Here is a 23,732-nt window from a genome sequence, read left to right as displayed (position 1 = left end):
TTGCCTCGACGTTGACGTGATCTTTCTATGTAGTAAATTGCTATCCTATTCTGTAACTGTTTGAGTTACATTTGACCGGGTCTCAGGGGTAGGCTCGGATTGTAGGAAGCAAAGAAAGCGAGGTGGTAGTCTCAATTCGAGTTGGCAAGCTACTCGACAAGCCTAAATTGTTACAGCCAAAACTCTAATCAAGTAAATATAACGAACTATCGTTTGAGCTAGGCAACGACCAAAACGTCCGTTATAAACATTTCATGTTCGTATTTCACGAAACCGGCACGTATTTCAACTGGGTGAATATGAAAGCTCTATCAGTACATGATACTGCTTTTATAATATGCATGTGGTCTTATTTGTTCAGCGTCACAACTTATGAAGCTAGTACAGCCAACAATATAACTTGCCCAACTCACTATCAGAAAGAATATATACACGGTGTATTTGGTCATTCTAGAATTCTGTTAAAGTATTTCTGGATATATCAACTTCCGTAGCATATTCCCGAGCTGAATCCCAAAGTGCTGTGTATCACTCGAGTTGCGATAAACATGACCATGTAAACTCGATCACTTTGGCAAGCCGTCTCATGACGTCACTCCAAGACGACTTGGCTTCAAGACGACTTGACCATGTAAATGGGCTTTGTTCATGCCGCACCGATAAAATAAGGCCCTTTTCATACCGGGGTTCCGGGAATAACATTTCTCGAAAATGTTTACCGGAACCCCTCTATGTGAACATAACACTGGTGTTTCGGGGCGGTATGAACGCGCTTATTTTCGGAGATTTTTACGGGACTGACTGAGTATGAACACGAATGCCGCAGCTGGGTTCCCGGAACGCTGTCAATCAAACTTTTAGTTACGGTAACGCGCTGTTCATTCAGGCTGCTTGTATTTCGAAGTCCGCTACCTGCGGCATTTTGATCTTCTTGTGTAATGGTGTTGGGAATGCATTATTCTTGGATATATATTCTGTATGCTCATTGCTCACAATACGTAGTCACTGACTACTAGTCAGCTTCTTTTTTCTGTGGTTTTGTAAACAGCACAGCTAAAAAGGTACAACACCATCTCCAAATGATGCAGCATTGGGTGAGTTGCCTGAAAACTTTAGGACTTCAACACTAATTTGGTAGGTGATCTCTACCCTTACCAAATTTGTTATATCAAAGGTAAGTTTCTAACCACGGATATGCTGTGCGTAGGTCAGTCACCGTCATATATACGCCTACTGAAAAGGGGATTTAGTAACATCTGCTTTGATAGTGGCAGCACAGCGGAGAATGATGTCCTTAGCTCTGACTCACTAACCAAAATTCAGATTGTATCAACGGGCTGGTAAGCTATCGTACATCATCCAAGCCATAATTTGGTTTTCACCTATGCCCTCATTTTCTTGTTACAACCAAGTCATTCCTTTGTTATGCAATGTTAGGTAAGTGTAACTTAATCTGATCTTTTCGCAGGTCTAGATGGAGGATAGTGATGAAAAAGGTGGAACTGTGCAAGTGTGCATTAAGTTATAGTTTCTCTCATGAATAAAATGAAACAGCACAAACACATCTGGTTAAGCAAGAGCATTGTTTATTGAGAAAGTCACACAGGGCATTTCCGATGTCTGGGCCAGCGATACTTAAATCACCACCAGGTCTTGTCTTCATTGCGTATACCATCCTCTGTATCATTCTGGCCTTAGCGGATTGCAGTTTCTGAGAAAAGCCGAACACCGCACTTTCAGTCGACCAAAATCTTTCAACCTTCATGTGTGCTTTGCTTTGCTAAGTTTCTGAAAAAGCAATTGTGAATTTTAAGGGCAGCAGAAAGGAAATTTATATTACATATTTGAAATTAGCTTTAGCTTATACTCTGTTTGTGTTTCAGGTAAAAGGGTTCATGAGCCAGGGCTGATAGGGATAGGCTGCGTCATCAGTTATGTATGCTAGTACGGAGCCCTCAGGCTCCCAATCATGAAGTCATCCTGAAAAACTTGAATGCGGCAAATGCATGTTTGGTACAAATGTTGCTGTGGTAATTTTTTATCCACCCACAACACTCAGACTTGTACATACAAAGTACTGGAATTTCAAAATGCGCAACTTTAACTAGAACTACAAAAAATTTTAAACCAGCAACTAGAACAGGGGTGGCCAACCTTTTCAGCCAAATCGCCACATTCGATTGATGAACTATTCTGCGGGCCACTAGCCGCGCAAATTTTTTCAAGTTGATAAATTAATAATATTGTCACTTGACTATATTGCAAGCCTGCTGTATATCGCTGGGCTCAGTTTGCAAGGACTGGACTATTCGGCACCTGGACATATCGATATCGAAAGCTTCGTCCAACATGCGGCAATCATTTTGTGCCTAGGTTTCATAGTCGACGGTCTTTCTGCGAGCGCAAACGGGAGGTCGCGAATATATATATAGATAGACTCAATCTGATAGATTAGGCGTTCTTTCATTTTCACAAAGGGGTAACAATATTAAAAGCAAGAAATCGAGTGACAAGATGTTGCGCTAACCGTGTACAAAATTTTTACTCTATCACTAAGTATTCTGATTTATTGTGGTGTACGAAGATCTACCAAAATGTGACTGGCTCATAGATCTACCAATGCGTCGGAACTGATATTTCAGTCATCACATCTCAAGTGTTGCGGCCAGACTAATCAAATTTTTGATTGGCTTTGCAAGTTCACAATCTGTGCAATCCATTTTTGATAATACTACTAATTTAGGAAATTAACTCGCGGGCCACGGGTTGGCCGGCCCTGAACTAGAACTATCAACTTTTCAAAATCTGCAATTAGAACTAGAGCTATACTCACTTTAAAATATCCGCAACTAGAGCCAGAAACTATTCACTTCTTCAAATTCACAACTAGAACTACTTAGTTTTAGTAACTAAATGAGTAGGTTGATGTACATGTCTGACTACACTACAAAAATATAGAAATTTGGTCTCATTTTCAGCAATTTCAGTCTTAATAAGTGAGCAGGGTTGTAACTAAGTCACAAGTCCATCCCACTTCAATAGTTTTGACTAGATTCAAGTCGAGTCAATAGTTTTGACTAGATTCAAGTCGAGTCATTTTCAATTTACCAACTCATCGAGCAGAGCGTCGAGTTCGAGTCATGGTTTTATGACTCGAGTCCAAGTCATTGTGTGTTGACTGCTCAGTTTCCAGTTTAAGTATATTTTCCATCTATTTGGGTTTTACTTTTGAGACAGAAAGTAGCCTACTTGGCAAGAACAATTGGTCTTTCAGACTTCTTTTTCTAACATAATGAATCAAGACCAAATTTGTCTGACCTTTTTGTAGAGGTATGCTACGCAAAAACTGGCTGACATTCCGCCATGACAAATATAGAAATATTACTATGCACTAGGGCTGGGCAAAATTGAGTACCTGAGTGATTCGATTCTGAATCACTTATTACGCTTCGAGTCGAGTATCATCATGATGACATCACAACACAATGTACCATGCCAAAATTCAAATGTGTAGGCTACATTTTATGCCACCATAAAGAACATAACGCCTATTGTCCGTCACATTAAAGATACTTTAATGTTTTTTCGACCATACCGTTTTCATTGCACTGCTTGACAGTGTTATGTGATGGTCATGACTTCGGAAATGTTATTTCCAGCAACGTTCGTAGCTTTGTACTGTATCTCGTATGTTGCTACACGGCCAATCAAGTTTCAAGGCTTACTCAGTTGAAAATAGTATCAAAACTACAGTATAATTCTCGTTAGTAAACCAACTTTCAGTATAATTTCAGTACTCGAAAAGTAGTATTTTACTACTCGACTCGAATCAATAAAGTTAATCCTCGATTCAGATTCGAGTACTCGAATCATTGTGGCTAGCCCTACTAGGCACCAGAATTATTTTTATTAAAATCAACTTGTGACAGTTGCCTTCTTAAAATACATCTGATGTTTACCTGGGTCTATAAACGATTGGCTTCATTGGCTAGCCTCCAAAGAGCGACAGCTACTCAGCAAGCAAGAGAAATTGAGTTCGTATCATTTGCTGGCTGCTTTTCGTTATGGTCTCGAAGCTCGTCGCAGAGTATACCAAATGTTTCTCTCACGGATTTCTCGAATTCCCTGGTTTCTCTGTACATTGTACATACGATTAGATTTACCCAAACCATTATACACCAATCACCAAGATAAACTGACTTTGTTGTACGCAGATGTGATCGGTGGTTCTTTTCATTCCAGGACTCTATCCTCTTTGCCGGCTTTCAGTTTCTGCTCTCAGCTTCGGTTGATAATATACAAGCCAGAAACATGCTCGGGCTCTATTAGTGATACTGGTATATCGAGTATAGAGCTCCATACACATCGAGAAGGCATATCCGCAACATCCCATAGCTAAAAGTTGGAGCCAACTTCTCCCCATCTCACGAATATGCCAATCCCTTATCGTTTTCCACAAGCATATTACAACTGGAACACCCCACAGACATGGTTTCGTAACTATCAACACTTACGGAGAATCGCGTTCATACTGGCCATAATTTCCCGCGAATTTACCGATAAAACGACCTGTATGAACATAAGTTCGCGGTAACTCTAAATAGGTATGAACGCGCTCTTATCCCGGAACTGTTTCGGTAATTTTTTCTCTATGTGAACATCGCCTGTTTCGGAACGTGTTCCCGAAAGAGTTTCGTAAATCCGGTATGAAAAGGGCCTTATTTATCAGCCTAATGCCGGTGCGCACTGCACTACTGAGCGATATAAACACCGCACATCCGGTGGTTTCCAACCTTTTACTACAGGGTTGGTTCGATTGGTTTGAAATAAGGACAAATATGTTAGAAATGAGGTGAGTCTTATGTCAGAAATGAGGATAGTCATGTCAGAAATGAGGATAGTCATGTCAGAAATAAGGATAGTCGCTATATTCACTATAAAGTCAGTTACAGTACCAGGCACGACTTTCTAGTGCTGCTAACCCAGCCCGAACACATCCCAGACATGATGTCCAAACACGCCCCAGACACGATGTCCGGGTATCAACACAGGCCGAACACGCCCAAGACACCATGTCCGAATGGCAACACAGGCCGAAAACACCCCAGACATGATGTCTGAACACGCCCCAGATACGATGTCCGGGTATCAACACGGGCCGAACACGCCCAAAAGACACCATGTCCGAATGGCAACACGGACCGAACACGCCCCAGACACGATGTCCGAGTGTCAACTCAGATCCGAAAACAACCCAGACACCATGCTCGAATGGCCGAACATGTCCCAGACACGATGTCCGATTGGCAGCACAGGCCGAACACACCACAGACATGATGTCCAAACACGCCCCAGATACGATGTCCGGGTATCAACACAGGCCGAACACGCCCTAGACATCATGTGTGAATGGCAGTACAGGCCGAACACCCCCCCCCCCCCAGACATGATGTCCGAACACGCCCCAGATACGTTGTCCGGGTATCAACACGGCCGAACACACCCAAGACACCATGTCCGAATGGCAGCTCAGATCCGAAAACAACCCAGACACCATGCTTGAATGGCCGAACATGCCCCAGACACGATGTCCGATTGGCAGCACAGGCCGAACACACCACAGACATGATGTCCAAACACGCCCCAGATACGATGTCCGGGTATCAACACAGGCCGAACACGCCCTAGACATCATGTGTGAATGGCAGTACAGGCCGAACACCCCCCCCCCAGACATGATGTCCGAACACGCCCCAGATACGTTGTCCGGGTATCAACACGGCCGAACACACCCAAGACACCATGTCCGAATGGCAGCACAGGCCGAACACACCCCAGACATAATGTGTGAATGGCATCATAGGCCGCAGACACAATGTCCGAACACAGCCGAGACACCATGTTTGAATGGCCGAACATGCCCCAGACACGATGTCCGATTGGCAGCACAGGCCGAACACACCCCAGACATGATGTCCAAACACGCCCCAGATACGATGCCCGGGTATCAACACAGGCCGAACACGCCCAAGACACCATGTCCGAATGGCAACACAGGCCGATAACACCCCAGACATGATGTCCGAATACGCCCCAGATACGAAGTCCGGGTATCAACACGGGCCGAACACGCCCAAGACACCATGTCCGAATGGCAACACAGGCCGAACACACCCCAGACACGATGTCCAAGTATCAACACAGGCCGAACACGCCCAAGACACCATGTCCGAATGGCAACACGGACCGAACACGCCCCAGACACGATGTCCGAGTGTCAACTCAGATCCGAAAACAACCCAGACACCATGCTTGAATGGCCGAGCATGCCCCAGACACGATGTCCGATTGGCAGCACAGGCCGAACACAACCCATACATGGTGTCGGAACGCCCCAGACACGATGTGCTATTGGCAACACAGTCCCAACACCCCCCAGACACGATGTTAATAAGGTTGGCCGTGTTTGAAATAAGGTCAGTCTAGTGTTTGAAATAAGGATAGTCATGTTAGAAATAAGGATAGCCATGTTTGATATAGGGATAGTCATGTTTGAAATAAGGATAGTCTCATGTTTGGAATGAGGATAGTCATGTCAGAAATGAGGATAGTCATGTCAGAAATAAGGATAGTCGCTATATTCACTATAAAGTCAGTTACAGTACCAGGCACGACTTTCTAGTGCTGCTAACCCAGTCCGAACACATCCCAGACATGATGTCCGAACACGCCCCAGATACGATGTCCGGGTATCAATACAGGCCGAACACGCCCGAGACATCATGTCCGAATGGCATCACAGGCCGAACACACCCCAGACATAATGTGTGAATGGCATCATAGGCCGACCACATCCCAGACATGATGTCCGAAGTCGCCGCAGACACAATGTCCGAACACAGCCGAGACACCATGTTTGAATGGCCGAACATGCCCCAGACACGATGTCCGATTGGCAGCACAGGCCGAACACACCCCAGACATGATGTCCGAACTCGCCGCAGACACGATGTCTGAGTGTCAACTCAGGCCGACACGCCCCAGATATAATGTCTGAATGGCATCATAGGCCGAACACGCCCCAATAACTTCGCTATCTCGTGTCGCAAATTTATAAGGTTGAACTTACTTAATACAGCCATAATGCACATTTTACCTCATTTTGACGTGTCGCAAGCAATAAAGCACAAGTATGTTTTGGAATGTAATCAAATGTATTGCAAACAAGAATATTCATGAATGCTAGCTAGGAGAAATCTCAAGATCATGCGTTGTCATGCAAATATTTGTGTAGTCCAGTGGTTCCCAACGTGGGCGATATCGCCCCCCGGGGGGCGATTTGTCGGTCCAGGGGGGCGAAAATAGCCAAGGGGGCGATAGGGGGGCGAAAACGGACGAAGGGGGCGATAGGGGGCGATGGCGCGTTGAAATGGCTATATTGGCGTCCATGACCGTAAATGCCACACCCAAACCCCAATTGGGATGGGGGCCCGAGATCGAAGGAGGCCCACAATTCTTTCGTGAATTAACAATAATTATTGTGGAAATTTAGGCAACTTTTTCAAAAAAATTCCGCGCTGCGCGCCTTTTCTTGGTCTCATATTTCTTACTTATTGGATACCCTTCCTCCAAGAAATAATATGCATGAGTTATATAAATGGGCATCTCGGCATCAGTCACACCATGTCGCACCAAGAGATATGTATAGTCTCAGGCCATGTAACATGCGACTCCGAGAAGTGGGCCAGAACGCGAAAACCTTAGGGAAAAGGCCTGCCTTTATGCTGACCGACTTCGATATATATACGATAGACATATATATTTAATTGTATATATGCGCCTAAATGGCTGGCGCCAAATGTTCCTGTCCTGGCAATCAGAACCCCACAAAATTATGCCATCTCGCAGAGAAAAATTAATTGCCTGTGCAGACATACCAATTTCAACTCGTGTGAATCTTTTAGTTTAGTACGTATGGGCGATTTGAATATCTTTTGGCATAGCAGACAGGCCACAAAATGTCATTACGTAACGAAGTCATTATACCCACGGGTTCGCCCGAATATGTTAAATTATTATTTACGGGCCCTACATTTTCCAAGACACCTAACTCAGCTTTACCGGTAAATCTGAATACATGAGCAGAGAGAGGATAAGAAATTGATAGAAATATATATGCAATTCCCGATCATATTGACCGATTCAATCATACCGATGGAAATTTTTCGCGCTTCGCACGAATTAAGCCGACTAACTAATGAGTCCAACAATTTGTGCTGAGAAGTAGCGGTGAAGAGGTATCGGGGGAGTTGGGTATGAGGGGTGCAGAAGTTTGCTTTATCGCCCTATGGAGGGGGGGGTCAAGACCAACGTATTGGGGGCTGACGAAGTGCTGTTATGGTCCTTTTGGAATCAAGTCGGAGAAATCACCTTTTTTGTTACTCAGCTCACCAAAATTTAGCTGGGAAAGTGAAATTTTGCGGTCGAGCCGAAAAGTTGACCTTTTTTCTTAGTCAACTCGCCGGTGATTTCAGTCTGTATGCCCATTCTTCGGTTCCCCATATTTGGGGGGCGATGATCGGCGTGGAGTTTGAAAAGGGGGCGATGAGCCAAAAAAGGTTGGGAACCACTGGTGTAGTCTGTAGGAGTCGACACCATGCGAGTGCGTTCAATGCTTCCATTTGAAGTATTTCATCAAATTCAGCTCCATCTTCCTCGTCTGAATTGATAGATTGTGAAGGCAGAGGCAGGCTATTGTCACAATTATATTCTGAGGTTCTTCCTTGAATATAGGCAATGCGCGAGATATTTTTTCAACACCCAAAGCACTGTGCTCTATGCCAGAAAGGGTAACATTATGTATGAAAACAATAGTGACATTTTTCGGTCAATGTTCTTGGCCATAATAGTGGCGTGAATAAGTAAGTCCTCAGTGGATAATCAGCATCTCCAAAAGCATAATCTTCATCATTTAATATTAATATGCCAAAATGCTGGACAGTTGTGTCTTCAAAAATCGGAATCACAGTCGCACTCTTTCTTCGAATACTTTGCGATAACGTACTGAACATCTGCCAGATACTTCCTCGGGGTTCTATTCTGATCACCCGTCCGTAAATTTCAACAACTATAGCAATTTCATATTCCTTCACTGCATCGCTTTACTATACAGCATCAGCAAGCAACTAAAAACAATAACTATCTGGCCACAAATATCCTGCGTTGTAAACCAGGGCTGTCAAACTCAAAATTACGTCGCGGGCCGGATTCAAACATTCGAAATGCTCGCGGGCCACCGGCTTTGCTTTTCACTTGAACATATTGTTACCAAGCTAGCAAGAATAAGTAGAGCAACACTTTGATCGCGAACAATGAAATTGACGATGATGATTGGTTGGTTCAATGCACTTATGAACCGCTGCTAAAACAGTCGCGGTAACGACGATACAAGTTCACTTATTTCTATGCTCCATTTACTTGAGTCGTAATATATCGTTAACCGTATGTATGCGTTGTGAGGATTGATGAATTCCAGAGATTCAACTGTAAACGCGGACTTTTGAATTTGTTGTATTTTATTTGTATTAATAAATCACGATTCAGGTTTCTCTACATTACGGGGACCTTTTGAGTCAGAAATGATACAGCACCGCGACCATGCACTGATATTTGTGTAAGAGTCGTATGAATTGATTTTATCATTGGATTAAAGCTGAAATCGCAGATACTTTGCTGTATAGTACCCCATTCACCAATGTATTGTTCGAAGCTGGTCCAGAATGATCATTATTCCACACAACAGTGGAACTAAAGTCCCAATTACACAGTGGATGCCGGGATCTGATCATCGTGTTTCGCGATGCGAATGGAGCAGCGGGCGATCAGAATAATATTCAGGACTTCTAGCCTATGATCTACGAGGGCTGTAACTGCCACACCGAAACCCCCAATTGGGAGCTCGAAGGGGTCCAATATTATTTTGTTGGTCGTTTGTTAGTGGATATTTATTCAACTTGGAAAATTCTGTCACGCTTCGCGCGATTTCATGCCCCATTATGCCTAGATTTTAATATCATCACTCATCAGTAAAGAAATATGCGCATATTTTAGAGAAATATGCATATCGGCGCTGTCGATTACCACGCAATCAACAGGATTATAACTCTAAGATAAGAGGTGGGCCACAACACATTTTCAAACCGGAAAAGGCCTACGACCAAGAATAGGCTGAGAGCCCCTGGGCTTTACCTGTCGGGTAGAACCTAAGCTATATCCTAGCCGCTATATAGACTATACATTGGGTTCGATCTGATAGGTATGGCCCCTACCCTGCGCTCGGAATATCAACCTTGATTTTATCCCGAAAATAGTACATACAATTATTAGTTCGATAAATAGTTGAGTGGTCATTGGGCGCGATTCATGAGCGAAATAATTCCAATTAGGTCAAGTCAAAACCCGGCATGAGCGACCATACTTCGACCTTTACCGCATCGTCTTTAGTACAATGCTTAAATATGGAAGCGGCAACCATGAATGTCTGAGAGGAGACGGCGGTGGAAAAAAGGTTGAGAATCACTGGAATATACCGAAGAAGCTAGAGAACATTGATGCCATCGGGTATATAGACCTATAGCACTAAAACAGTGCCATTCAACACACATGTATTTGTATTATATTTTATAAGAGCCAGGGCACCAGAAAACCCTCAAAATCGCCAAGGAACTAGAAATCGGATTCCCCACGTACTAGGGATGGGATGAATCTCTAAAAGGTTCAGGTTCGTGTGAACTTGAACCTTTTTGAAATGTTCTGTGTGAACGCGAAAGTGAAACTATGCCGTCAAGTGACGTCATATTGCCAATTGCAACTCTGCATTTCGGTGAATTGATATATTAATGTACGTACGTCGTACACGATACATGGCGACGACTCAGGTCACATATGCCACAATGCTGACGTAGGCCTACATGCTGATTATTTGAACGTTACTAAATGTGTCATCAAGCAAAGCAATTAAATTAAATGATATAATAATCCCATAAAATCAAGATCTTGTGTCGCTTTGCCAAAGATTTCGACGAGAACTTGTTTGGGAATATAAGCTTCCGCCTTAACGGTCTATGCCAGACCGGACAATGTATTCGGCGTCTGACTATTGCTACATTGATATTGAACAGTTTTAAACGGGTTTATATATTACCCCATTAACAAGTTATACAATAGCCAACATAACAATAACCCCGATCGCACGGATTTGATTTTTATAATATAATAAACATATAGAATCAAGAGGGATCCCGTACGCCTGCTGGATTTTTTACATTAGACAAAGATGTATTCTTTTTATATCTTATTGATTGGTTGAATAAACATCGCATTCGCTCACTACTTACATGATAGCGTATTTCGCTCGTAATGTTGTGTGATTGCGGGCCAAGCTCACAGCAGAGAGTCACAAAATATTCACAAACGGAAAGCTTGATATTTCGAGCAAACTTTTGTAGGCCTAACAAAGTAAGTATTTTTTGCGATCGGCAAGGTGCCTGCTCGTTTAGTGAGTGTTGATTTATTTATGCTGTCAGCGGCATGCACAGAGTGGCCCGAAGTTGAAATTAAAAGAATTTCAACGAAAGCTGTTATACTGATGTGAAAAATTGCCCCTTTCGTCCCCCCTGGCTACGCCAGTGCGTCCAACATCCAACTTCGCATCGGCATTTGAAATTATAGACGTGTAACCAGGAGTCTTCGATATTTATATGTGTGAGCCCCAAATATTCCTGTCCTTGTCAAATAAACCCAGCGGCAAACACAGGCGACCCGCAATAAATGCAAGGGACATTAGTATCGGCCGAACTCATAAATTAACTTTGAATGAAACTACAATTTACCAATACCGATCTTGATCGAAAGCTATTTCGCAAATACAATTTTAAAGCTGGCAGGTCAACGGAACCACCAATAAATATAGCCGTCCAAGTCTGAAATCTGGAAATCGGCATTGTTCCGAATGATCGCTCGATAAAATTCCATTATCCTGGTCAATTATTCATTCGGACATCGTGTCTTAAGCGTATTCGGCCTGTGTTGATACTCGGACATCGTGTCTGGGGCGTGTTCGGTCCGTGTTGCCATTCGGACATGGTGTCTTGGGTGTGTTCGGCCTGTATTGATACTTGGACATCGTGTCTGGGGCGTGCTTGGACATCATGTCTGGGGTGTGTTCGGCCTGTGATGCCATTCGGACATGGTGTCTCGGGCGTGTTCGGCCTGTATTGATACCCGGACATCGTATCTGGGGCGTATTCGGACATCATGTCTGGGGTGTTATCGGCCTGTGTTGCCATTCGGACATGGTGTCTTGGGCGTGTTCGGCCTGTGTTGATACCCGATCATCGTATCTGGAGCGTGTTTGGACATCATGTCTGGGGTGTGTTCGGCCTGTGCTGCCAATCGGACATCGTGTCTGGGGCATGTTCGGCCATTCAAACATGGTGTCTCGGCTGTGTTCGGACATTGTGTCTGCGGCGACTTCGGACATCATGTCTGGGATGTGGTCGGCCTAATGCCATTCACACATTATGTCTGGGGTGTGTTCGGCCTGTGCTGCCATTCGGACATGGTGTCTTGGGTGTGTTCGGCCGTGTTGATACCCGGACATCGTATCTGGCGCGTGTTCGGACATCATGTGTGGGATGTGTTCGGACTGGGTTAGCACTAGAAAGTCGTGCCTGGTACTGTAACTGACTTTATAGTGAATATAGAGACTATCCTTATTTCTGACATGACTATCCTCATTTCTGACATGACTATCCTCATTTCTGACATGAGACTATCCTTATTTCAAACATGACTATCCCTATATCAAACATGGCTATCCTTATTCCTAACATGACTATCCTTATTTCAAACACTAGACTGACCTTATTTCAAACACGACAAACCTTATTAACATCGTGTCTGGGGGGTGTTGGGACTGTGTTGCCAATAGCACATCGTGTCTGGGGCGTTCCGACACCATGTATGGGTTGTGTTCGGCCTGTGCTGCCAATCGGACATCGTGTCTGGGGCATGCTCGGCCATTCAAGCATGGTGTCTGGGTTGTTTTCGGATCTGAGTTGACACTTGGACATCGTGTCTGGGGTGTGTTCGGCCTGTGTTGCCATTCGGACATGGTGTCTTGGGCGTGTTCGGCCCGTGTTGATACCCGGACTTCGTATCTGGGGCGTATTCGGACATCATGTCTGGGGTGTTATCGGCCTGTGTTGCCATTCGGACATGGTGTCTTGGGCGTGTTCGGCCTGTGTTGATACCCGATCATCGTATCTGGAGCGTGTTTGGACATCATGTCTGGGGTGTGTTCGGCCTGTGCTGCCAATCGGACATCGTGTCTGGGGCATGTTCGGCCATTCAAACATGGTGTCTCGGCTGTGTTCGGACATTGTGTCTGCGGCGACTTCGGACATCATGTCTGGGATGTGGTCGGCCTAATGCCATTCACACATTATGTCTGGGGTGTGTTCGGCATGTGCTGCCATTCGGACATGGTGTCTTGGGTGTGTTCGGCCGTGTTGATACCCGGACAACGTATCTGGGGCGTGTTCGGACATCATGTCTGGGGGGGGGGGTGTTCGGCCTGTACTGCCATTCAAACATGGTGTCTCGGCTGTGTTCGGACATTGTGTCTGCGGCGACTTTGGACATCATGTCTGGGATGTGGTCGGCCTATGATGCCATTCACACATTATGTCTGGGGTGTGTTCGGCCTGTGCTGCCATTCGGACATGGTGTCTTGGGTGTGTTCGGCCGTGTTGATACCCGGACAACGTATCTGGGGCGTGTTCGGACATCATGTCTTGGGGGGGGGGTGTTCGGCCTGTACTGCCATTCAAACATGGTGTCTCGGCTGTGTTCGGACATTGTGTCTGCGGCGACTTTGGACATCATGTCTGGGATGTGGTCGGCCTATGATGCCATTCACACATTATGTCTGGGGTGTGTTCGGCCTGTGCTGCCATTCGGACATGGTGTCTTGGGTGTGTTCGGCCGTGTTGATACCCGGACAACGTATCTGGGGCGTGTTCGGACATCATGTCTTGGGGGGGGGGGGGGGGTGTTCGGCCTGTACTGCCATTCAAACATGGTGTCTCGGCTGTGTTCGGACATTGTGTCTGCGGCGACTTTGGACATCATGTCTGGGATGTGGTCGGCCTATGATGCCATTCACACATTATGTCTGGGGTGTGTTCGGCCTGTGCTGCCATTCGGACATGGTGTCTTGGGTGTGTTCGGCCAAGTTGATACCCGGACAACGTATCTGGGGCGTGTTCGGACATCATGTCTGGGGGGGGGGGGGGGTGTTCGGCCTGTACTGCCATTCACACATGATGTCTAGGGCGTGTTCGGCCTGTGTTGATACCCGGACATCGTATCTGGGGCGTGTTTGGACATCATGTCTGTGGTGTGTTCGGCCTGTGCTGCCAATCGGACATCGTGTCTGGGGCATGTTCGGCCATTCGAGCATGGTGTCTGGGTTGTTTTCGGATCTGAGTTGACACTCGGACATCGTGTCTGGGGCGTGTTCGGTCCGTGTTGCCATTCGGACATGGTGTCTTTTTGGCGTGTTCGGCCCGTGTTGATACCCGGACATCGTATCTGGGGCGTGTTCAGACATCATGTCTGGGGTGTTTTCGGCCTGTGTTGCCATTCGGACATGGTGTCTTGGGCGTGTTCGGCCTGTGTTGATACCCGGACATCGTGTCTGGGGCGTGTTTGGACATCATGTCTGGGATGTGTTCGGACTGGGTTAGCAGCACTAGAAAGTCGTGCCTGGTACTGTAACTGACTTTATAGTGAATATAGCGACTATCCTTATTTCTGACATGACTATCCTCATTTCTGACATGACTATCCTCATTTCTGACATGAGACTCGCCTCATTTCTAACATATTTGTCCTTATTTCAAACCAATCGAACCAACCTTCCTCACCTTTTATGGTCGCAAATCCATTTCAAATTTGAAAATGTTCCGTGGCCCAGCTCAAGATTTGATGAGCTGATTACTAATTAAAGGTCGGCACATTTGCCCAGACTTACTCACGGCCGACTTTGGAAGCGTTCAACATCGCCGCGAACCCCGGAATAAAGGCAAACTACCCCCAGGTTTAGAACCACTATCTTTGAATAAAGCATCCAAGCGGCCTAAACCGTCTCTATGAATATACCGATTACACTAAAATTTATTTTTGTAAATGAATGAGTTTTATTTTTGAACGCAGTTTTTGCGAGGGTTGTAGTCCCCATATTAAAACCAATAATTCGGTTACTAAATCGCGCGCAGCGCGAAGAAAAATTTCATGTAGCATGAATCTGCCCAAAAATAATATTAAGCCCATTTACATGGTCAAGTCGTCTTGAAGCCAAGTCGTCTTGGAGTGACGTCATGAGACGGCTTGCCAAAGTGATCGAGTTTACATGGTCATGTTAATCGCAGCTCGAGTGATACACAGCACTTTGGGATTCAGCTCGGGAATATGCTACGGCAGTTGAGATATCCAGAAATACTTCAACACAATTCTAGAATGACCAAATACACCGTGTATATATTCTTTCTGATAGTGAGTTGGGTAAGTTATATTGTTAAATGTACTCGCTTCATAAGTTGTGTTGCTGAACAAATAAGACCACGTGCATATTTTAAAAGCAGTATCATGTACTGATAGAGCTTTCATATTCACCCAGTTGAAATACGTGCCGGTTTCGTGAAATAGGAACATGAAATGTTGGTATGTTGTTGCAGTCTGGATTCGTTTTCAAGTACCGGTAATGTTCAAGTCGTCTCCAAGCGACTCTGCGGAACGGATTGAGCTCAAGACGGATTGAAGCCGTCTGCCTTTTTCTCTTTTTCAAAAACGAGAGAGTCGGATTGACGAGTCAGCTTCGAAGCTGACCCAAACGGCCATGTAAATGGGCTTATTAAGCCCATTTACATGGTCAAGTCGTCTTGAAGCCAAGTCGTCTTGGAGTGACGTCATGAGACGGCTTGCCAAAGTGATCGAGTTTACATGGTCATGTTAATCGCAGCTCGAGTGATACACAGCACTTTGGGATTCAGCTCGGGAATATGCTACGGCAGTTGAGATATCCAGAAATACTTCAACACAATTCTAGAATGACCAAATACACCGTGTATATATTCTTTCTGATAGTGAGTTGGGTAAGTTATATTGTTAAATGTACTCGCTTCATAAGTTGTGTTGCTGAACAAATAAGACCACGTGCATATTTTAAAAGCAGTATCATGTACTGATAGAGCTTTCATATTCACCCAGTTGAAATACGTGCCGGTTTCGTGAAATAGGAACATGAAATGTTGGTATGTTGTTGCAGTCTGGATTCGTTTTCAAGTACCGGTAATGTTCAAGTCGTCTCCAAGCGACTCTGCGGAACGGATTGAGCTCAAGACGGATTGAAGCCGTCTGCCTTTTTCTCTTTTTCAAAAACGAGAGAGTCGGATTGACGAGTCAGCTTCGAAGCTGACCCAAACGGCCATGTAAATGGGCTTATTGTTTATGTTGTTTTACGAAAAAATTATGAGCCTACTTCAAGCTTTCAAAATTCCGGACATTTGGGCATATTTTAGAAATTCTTCCCGGACGCAGTTTTAACGGTGAAATTCCGGACATATGGCAACCCTACGGCGTAGCCTTTGTAAAGGCTATATGCCTATGGTATAAGCACCTGACCACAATCATTCCCCTGACAGCAACGTCCTACCTACATTACTACACGCTAGGTGGAGATAAAATGCATGATTTGTTTTTTGTTGCGATGTTTTGAGCTACAATCACGTGGTCAAACAATCAGGTATGAAGCATGAGACGAGGAGCTCGTAGCGTTCTCCAAGTTTAGTTCTTAGCATGTAGGTTCTGTAAGCGCGATGTATAAACCAACGCCGTCGCCTATGAATGAAAAGGACGCTCAGTTCAGTTTGCCATTTTCTCCTTTTCAAAACAAAACACCATAAAAAAATATAAAATGAAGAGAAAGGAACCGTTGATCAAAATACACGAGTATTTTCCGTTATGCCATCGCCGTAATTTGAATAATGTGAGCGTCAATCTCTAAGTGTGCTCTAATGTCCTACAATCGCAGCTGTGCTCGATGTTTTGATGAAGGATATATATTACCGGTACATCATCATACAGAATTGAATGTTTGTAATTTTGTAATATGCCTAGCTAACTAATCGGCGCTTCTTCGATATACGCCCGAGATCGAAACAGTGTTTCACGTAACACCAGCAAGTGCTTCCCATGAGCACGATACAATTTTATAACCGTCAAAATAATTTTTTGCCTTTGGAGAGATATTAGGGTTGGAGGTGGGTTAGGGTCGAAGTTGGGGTTAGGGTATCCCAAGATTACGGTTGGGGACGGGGTATTAGCGAAGAGGAAGAAGGGATATTACGGTTGGATGTGGGTTGGGTCAAAGTTGAGTTTGGGGTATCCCAAAATTAGGGTTTGGGAAGGGGAATATTAGAGTTGGGGGAGGGGGGTCTTAGAGTTGGATGTGGGTTGGGGTTAGGGTTAAAGTTAAGGTTAGGGTTTCCCCAACCCTAATTTTCCCCTTTCCTTCGAACCCTACTCTTGGGATACCCTAACCCCAACTTTGACCCTAACCCACATCCAACCCTAATCTCCATCGTTTCTCTTCCCTAATACACCCCTCCCCAACCGTAATCTTGGGTTACCCTAACCCCAACTTTGACCCTAACCCACATCCAACCCTAATCTCCCTCGTTTCTATTCCCTAATACCCCCCTCCCCCAACCGTAATCTTGGGATACCCTAACCCCGACTTTGACCCTAACCCACATCCAACACCAATATATCCATTCCACCAACCCTAATATCCGTCTATTCAAATGAAGAAAAATATATTTTGACGTTTATAAATTTTTATCGTGTTCATGGGGAAACATTTACGGGTGTCATGGGGAACACTGTTTTGATCTCGTGCGTATATCGAAGAAGCGCCAACTAATCTCCATGGCACGAACATATTAGGTATGGAATATTTAGGGCTATATATCTTCATGGCGCACTGATTGCAATCAATTTATGAATCATAATTTTTGTCGTTATGATTTAAATTATGTTACTGATATGATACCTGTGATGGAATAGATTGACCACTATACACACCAACAATCAATGAGTGCAAAAGAAATTATCACTCTGCAACTCGGCCACTACGCCAATTTCGTCGGCACACACTGGTGGAATATACAGGAGTCAACCTTTGAGTATGACAAGTCCAACCAGGAAAAAGAGGAAATTAATCACGACGTTCTGTTTCGTGAGGGCCTCACTGACAGGGGTGAAGTCACTTTCACTCCACGACTAGTCCTAACAGAATTGAGAGGCGGACTAGGAGGCTTGCGGGCTGATAGTGACCTGTACGATGACTGTAACGATGGATTGAGTGAATCATTAACATGGGACGGGAAGACGGAGATCTATAGGCAGCCGCCTTTTGAAAAGAATGAGTATTTGAAAGATTTAGATTCTGAACAGGAATCGATTAAGCAAGAGGCTACTAATGGGCATGGAGTCTCGCACAGTTACAACCTTGAGAAAGATGTTAAGGTCTGGTCTGATTATTTACGAACATACCTACATCCCAAGTCGTCAGTGTTTGTAAACGATTATCATCATAACTCTCCGAACAATCCATTTGATTTATGGACAAAGGGGACGTGCCTGCCGTGTGTAATTGATGAGCTCGAAGAAAAAATAAGATTCTATGCAGAGGAATGCGATTCACTGCAAGGATTTCATATCATCGTAGATTCATGTAACGGCTTCTCGGGATTAGCGTCTTCTTTGCTACCGTACCTCCGCGATGAATTTTCATCCAAAGACTCGGTATCCTTCCCTGTTCGCCCCGCTACATACACAGAAGACAGCGTGTCTAAATATAACACAAGAAACTTGAACTTGGCGTTACTCCTGCCGGTGTTAATGGGGAATTCTTCATTGGTCAATCCACTCTCACTTGAGTCCGATAAGAAACAAGACAAATTATTCCCTGGTCTGATCTATGATGTAAACCTGGATTATCATACCAGCGCCATCCTAGCCTCTGCCCTCGATTCAATCACGTTAAATCATAGATTGAAAGGAAATAAAGGTGTTGATTTAGATGGGTTTTGTAACCAAGCGGCCGTAGGGACAAGAAACCTTGTTTGTTCATCATTGTCAATGCCATTTCCGTTGCATTGCTGCGACAATCTTGAAGATGTGAATAGAGTCTTGTCAAGTACTGCCACATTTACTGCAATTACACCTGATATTTGCACTGATCTTCAAGCAGTAGTGGAATGCTATTCACACACAATGTCAATGAGAGGTACACCTGCTGCTGAAATGCTGATACGCAAAGGCCGTTCGCCATTTAATTCCTGTGAATTCAGTGATGTTATTGAATCACACTTCGCAGCTAAATATCCGGGATCGAAGCGAAGCTGTCATTTTTTTACTGATTGCATGAAAACTGAACCTCCTTTCCCGCAGTTTTTTATTTCGGAGAATACTAAAGCTGTATCGCAGGCTTTTCAAAATGGTCATCATTCTAATTCTTCGCCTCGAATTAATGGTCATGAAATTAATGGCGTCTCAAATAACCACGCACACACAAACGGTACTGCCAGGACTTCAAATAAACCCCGAACACTTGTTCCTGTGTTGGCTGCTCTAGAATGCACATCAAGAGCAATGGGCATATTTGACTCTGCAGCTGCCGCGTTGAATATCAGTAAAAGTAAATACTCAGTGTACGGCTTGGAAGCTGAAAATATGGAATCTGAGATTGAGTATCTTCTTACAATGCGGGATGAATACAAGCCGGAGATGAGTAACGGTTGGGATACGGATGAAGACATTTGAGCATGTTGTTACTTATACGGTAGCAATCATGTCACTGTGGAAGTGTGCAACTGTGCATTAATACTGCAAACCATGATGAATTTCACAATAAAATATCAGTTTTTTAACGCCTGTTTTGCTGTAGTAAGATGTTAATAGTGATGCTGCAATATTTGACTGGTCTAGTTCTGACCCTTTCAACTATCCAAATACTCGACCTCGTCTCCAGCACCCCCTGGGGGCGATTCAAATTTTGAAGGGGGCGCTGGAGAAAAATGGCCCTGCAGTAGATGGTGTACTAAATACATATGATTATATAGTACAGTGGTCGGGAACCTATGGCTCGCGAGCCATATATGGCTCTTTTGGGTATAAGATATATGGCTCTTTGACAGATTTTTAATTTTGTACTTAATTTTATCGATATTGCAGCAACTTGTTAGTAGATTTTATTAACGGCCACAATAATTACTCTCGTGGCAGCATAGACATGTATTTGAGAGGTCAAGACAGTGGCGACAGAGCTCGGGCCGCTTTACAAAATCCTTAAATTTAAGTTGCTGTAGCGCCAGCGACCATAACATCCGTCGCGAATTCGATGTACCCGGCATCAGTCTCTGCGTAATGTTGGATTGCACCATACGTTGGTTGATCAAAGAGAATAGAAGACATGGTGGCGCCTATATATTATGACTAGGGCAAGTTTTTGTTGCAGTTAAATCCGTGGAAAATTCCATTTATTTATTTATTTTTGAAGAAAGTTGCAAAAGTTGCATTTTTACCACATTTTGCTCGGTTCACTAAAAAAAAAAAAACGGGCAATTTTCCGGCTTAGCTCCTGAAATACCCGTAAAATCGTTACGTCGGTGCTGTTTTACAGTGTTTCAGTCGAATTTGGCCGTGTATTTCACCAAAATCGAAAATACTTTCATGAAAAATTGATCCAGTTGCAAAATGTTGCATGAAAAAAATGGACAAGAGTTGCAAAAAGTTGCACTATAAGATTCCTTTAAGCAGCTTAAAACAGCATTCTACATATCTTACGAGTATTTAGGAAGTTGCCGGAAGGTGTAAAAAAAAGTTGCAAAAATGACAATATAGTTTTCAAATACAAATTGTCTTCCTGATCTAAGCCGAGAAATGAACTGCCTTGGAAGTGACATTTCAATTACAAATTACAAACAACGCTTCGCTATCCACGCTCTGTATTGATAAGTAGCGTTGTAGTACTGCAACGTTTATGTTACCGCCGAATTGAGAAGTCAATCAATGTTTAGATTTTCGGAATCAGCGCTACAGTTACATTATATTAATATCAATTAATATAAATTCTGAGCTATTTACGATGAATTGCGTGATCACAGGATGATTAGTAGCCTATACCAGTTTTTACAGGGAAAATATGGCACCACGACTAATCCTATGTAGTGAGTTCGAATTTTGTACTATCATGACGTCACGAATTTTCAATTGTGATGTAACATTTGATTGACGTGTATGGCTCTTCGAGAGTTAAAATGGAAAATATAGGGCTAACATGGCTCTTCAGACGAAAAAGGTTCCCGACCACTGATATAGTAGAACAATAGTTCTATATATCCCATGGTTCTCATTGCAAACTAACATTTGACAAAATCTGTCAAATCACAACGTTTTTTGTTGCGCTCATCGCGAAATATCCACTTACCATGTTTCAATGAATGCAGTGTTTTTTTAATCCCATGTGAATGAATTTGGCGTACTTTTGAATAGACAATTCCCCGTTATAACACTCCCGCCATGCTAGCTACTCCAAGTCGTTTCGACAACTTCCTATCTTTTCATTGTATCACAGTTTTGTGCTGTTTTGAAATGAGGAAAATATTGATACACTGATACTTATAGCTCGGGTAATTTTCCACATAATGTTTTGAACTAGTAGGTATTTTATCCTGCAGTGCACTGCGTGTCGAAATCGAAAAGGCACTGTAGGCTACTGTACAAATTTTGAGAGTGATGCCCTTTGTACATGGAAGATGTTTTGAAGCTTTTTGACTGAAATATACTTGTACCGTATTTGAGAGCTACAAAATTAAATCGTCAAAATATTTCTTCATCGTATCATAAAGAATGATCCTGCTTAGTGTTGTTAGCTTGTTACCCCCATTCATGTTAAATTTAAGAGCTTAGTACAGGACTAAATTTAATGTGAGCAAATCTCTACCACGTTCTCAGTAGATTTAGTAGTCACACAAAGCAAAACAGAACCCAATACAATCAACTTCCCCGTATTGCCAATCGCAGAGGAGAATTCGGGATGTGTTCATGTATACATCCATCTTGAACCGAATGCTATGAGCCCGTAGGCCTTACCCGATGGTTGTTACAACCAGGATTTGATCCCGAAAATAGCACTTACAATTATTACGTTAGTTATTCGAGTGGTCTAATAGTGAAGTCCCAACCTGAAAGCGGACTTCGACCATTCACCCATTGTTTTTACTACAGTCCTTAAAATAGCGGGGCGCTGGTGTAAAAAGGTTAAGAACCACTGTTGTAGATGATGCAGATCGTCTGCAGTTTGATATGCCGCAATCCAGTCTGCGCTAGTGGTGGGTGACGTTGAAGTGCCACAGCACTCAAAGTTCTATTGTTTTTAACATACTGACTGTTACATTACGCCAGTGGTTCTCGACCTTTTTGTCTTCGCGGACCCCTTTCGGACCGTCACGGACCCCTACGAAGTTTGAACTAGTGCTGAACATCCATTTCCACAAGGATATGTGGTGGCGAATGTAATAATAACGCGTGACGCGACACATTTGGGTATGATTGCATTCATAAACAATATGGCACCAAAATTGACAAACAAACTTTTTTAATGAACATAAAACGTCAAGCCTGGTCATTTCTATCTAGCAGCTTATCTTGAAGTTATTATCGAAAAATAGTTATGCATATCAAAGGAGAATATGGATTTTTGTAAACAATACGAAGTCACCGTGATTGACCTTACTCATCCAACGTTTTTCCACAATCCCCAACCAAACATCTCTAAACGGCAAAATGTTTGTATCAGTAGGCTTTAAGCAATTAAAATGAATCTGCACAGTATGATATTTCATCTTAGATTACCGGTCTGTTGATGTGAGCTCTGGAGTTTTACTAGTAATGAAGCGAAACTGCCTCGTGATTTTCCAAATTGAAAAAAAAATACAAATTAGGTTATCAACTATTTTGAGGCTTCGCGGACCCCCTGAAAATGCTTCGCGGACCCCCGGTTGAGAACCACTGCATTACGCCATTTACTCCTGATGGGACCAATTTTGATAAGATCCAAGCACAGTGCTGTCAGTATTTCGTTGATTGAAAATTTTGCTAATTATGATCCTTGAGTATTTTATTGTTCTTATGCTGAAAAAATATACAATTAAGATCACTACAGAATCCCTGCTCAGGTGTCAGAACTCCATCCAGATTGTCGCCACTCAATCTGCGTAGGCATTATATTATGGAAGTCAAGAGCAAGTGATGAACTTTATCAAGCTATATGAGTGTTCCTTGTCTTGAAGACTAACAGCAAATGACATTGTTCAAACATTGCTTACAAATTGGAGCAATTTTTGAACATACGCTCGCTGTAGTAATGCTTGGCGGCTGACGGATTGCCAGCGAAATACTGATACACAATCCACATCCATCACAATTCATGAGCAATGCGTTCCTGACTGTCACTTAGTCTTGTGTCGCACTTGGTAATATTGCATGCTGAACACTGAACAGCTCATTGTCGCACTTACAAAATCACGGAGTCCCTAAATTTC

The 23,732-nt window shown here is 43.6% G+C and overlaps 2 protein-coding genes and 2 long non-coding RNA genes across 4 annotated transcripts in view; 3 read left to right on the top strand and 1 right to left on the bottom strand.

Moving 5' to 3' along the window:
• The window catches only part of LOC145444240 (CCN family member 2-like), a 288,076-nt gene that overhangs the window by 42,194 nt on the left and 222,150 nt on the right, over positions 1 to 23,732 (top strand). The gene's annotated exons all lie outside the window — the stretch shown is intronic.
• Positions 669 to 1,564, top strand: LOC145444808 (uncharacterized). The gene is made up of 2 exons (XR_013916799.1): positions 669 to 1,094; positions 1,469 to 1,564. It is a non-coding gene; the product is annotated as an uncharacterized LOC145444808 (long non-coding RNA).
• Positions 1,506 to 4,719, bottom strand: LOC145444807 (uncharacterized). Its single transcript, XR_013916798.1, has 3 exons — positions 4,201 to 4,719; positions 3,960 to 4,134; positions 1,506 to 1,788 (listed from the first exon to the last, which is right to left on the bottom strand). It is a non-coding gene; the product is annotated as an uncharacterized LOC145444807 (long non-coding RNA).
• On the top strand, positions 18,104 to 20,053 carry LOC145444230 (protein misato homolog 1-like). The gene has a single exon (XM_080322177.1). The coding sequence runs from the start codon at positions 18,217 to 18,219 to the stop codon at positions 19,948 to 19,950; it is 1,734 nt and encodes a 577-aa protein (XP_080178303.1). The 5' UTR covers positions 18,104 to 18,216; the 3' UTR covers positions 19,951 to 20,053.

Source organism: Botryllus schlosseri, chromosome 8, assembly GCF_051294905.1.
Source record: "Botryllus schlosseri isolate E-star chromosome 8, Bs_hap1, whole genome shotgun sequence".
Classification (NCBI taxonomy): Eukaryota; Metazoa; Chordata; class Ascidiacea; order Stolidobranchia; family Styelidae; genus Botryllus; species Botryllus schlosseri.
Note: the sequence above shows the minus strand (reverse complement) of the source record. Positions and strands in the feature narration are given on the sequence as shown.

Excerpts from the sequence above, each read along its gene's own strand:
- LOC145444230 (XM_080322177.1), top strand. The coding sequence starts at position 18,217 with ATGAGTGCAAAAGAAATTATCACTCTGCAACTCGGCCACTACGCCAAT.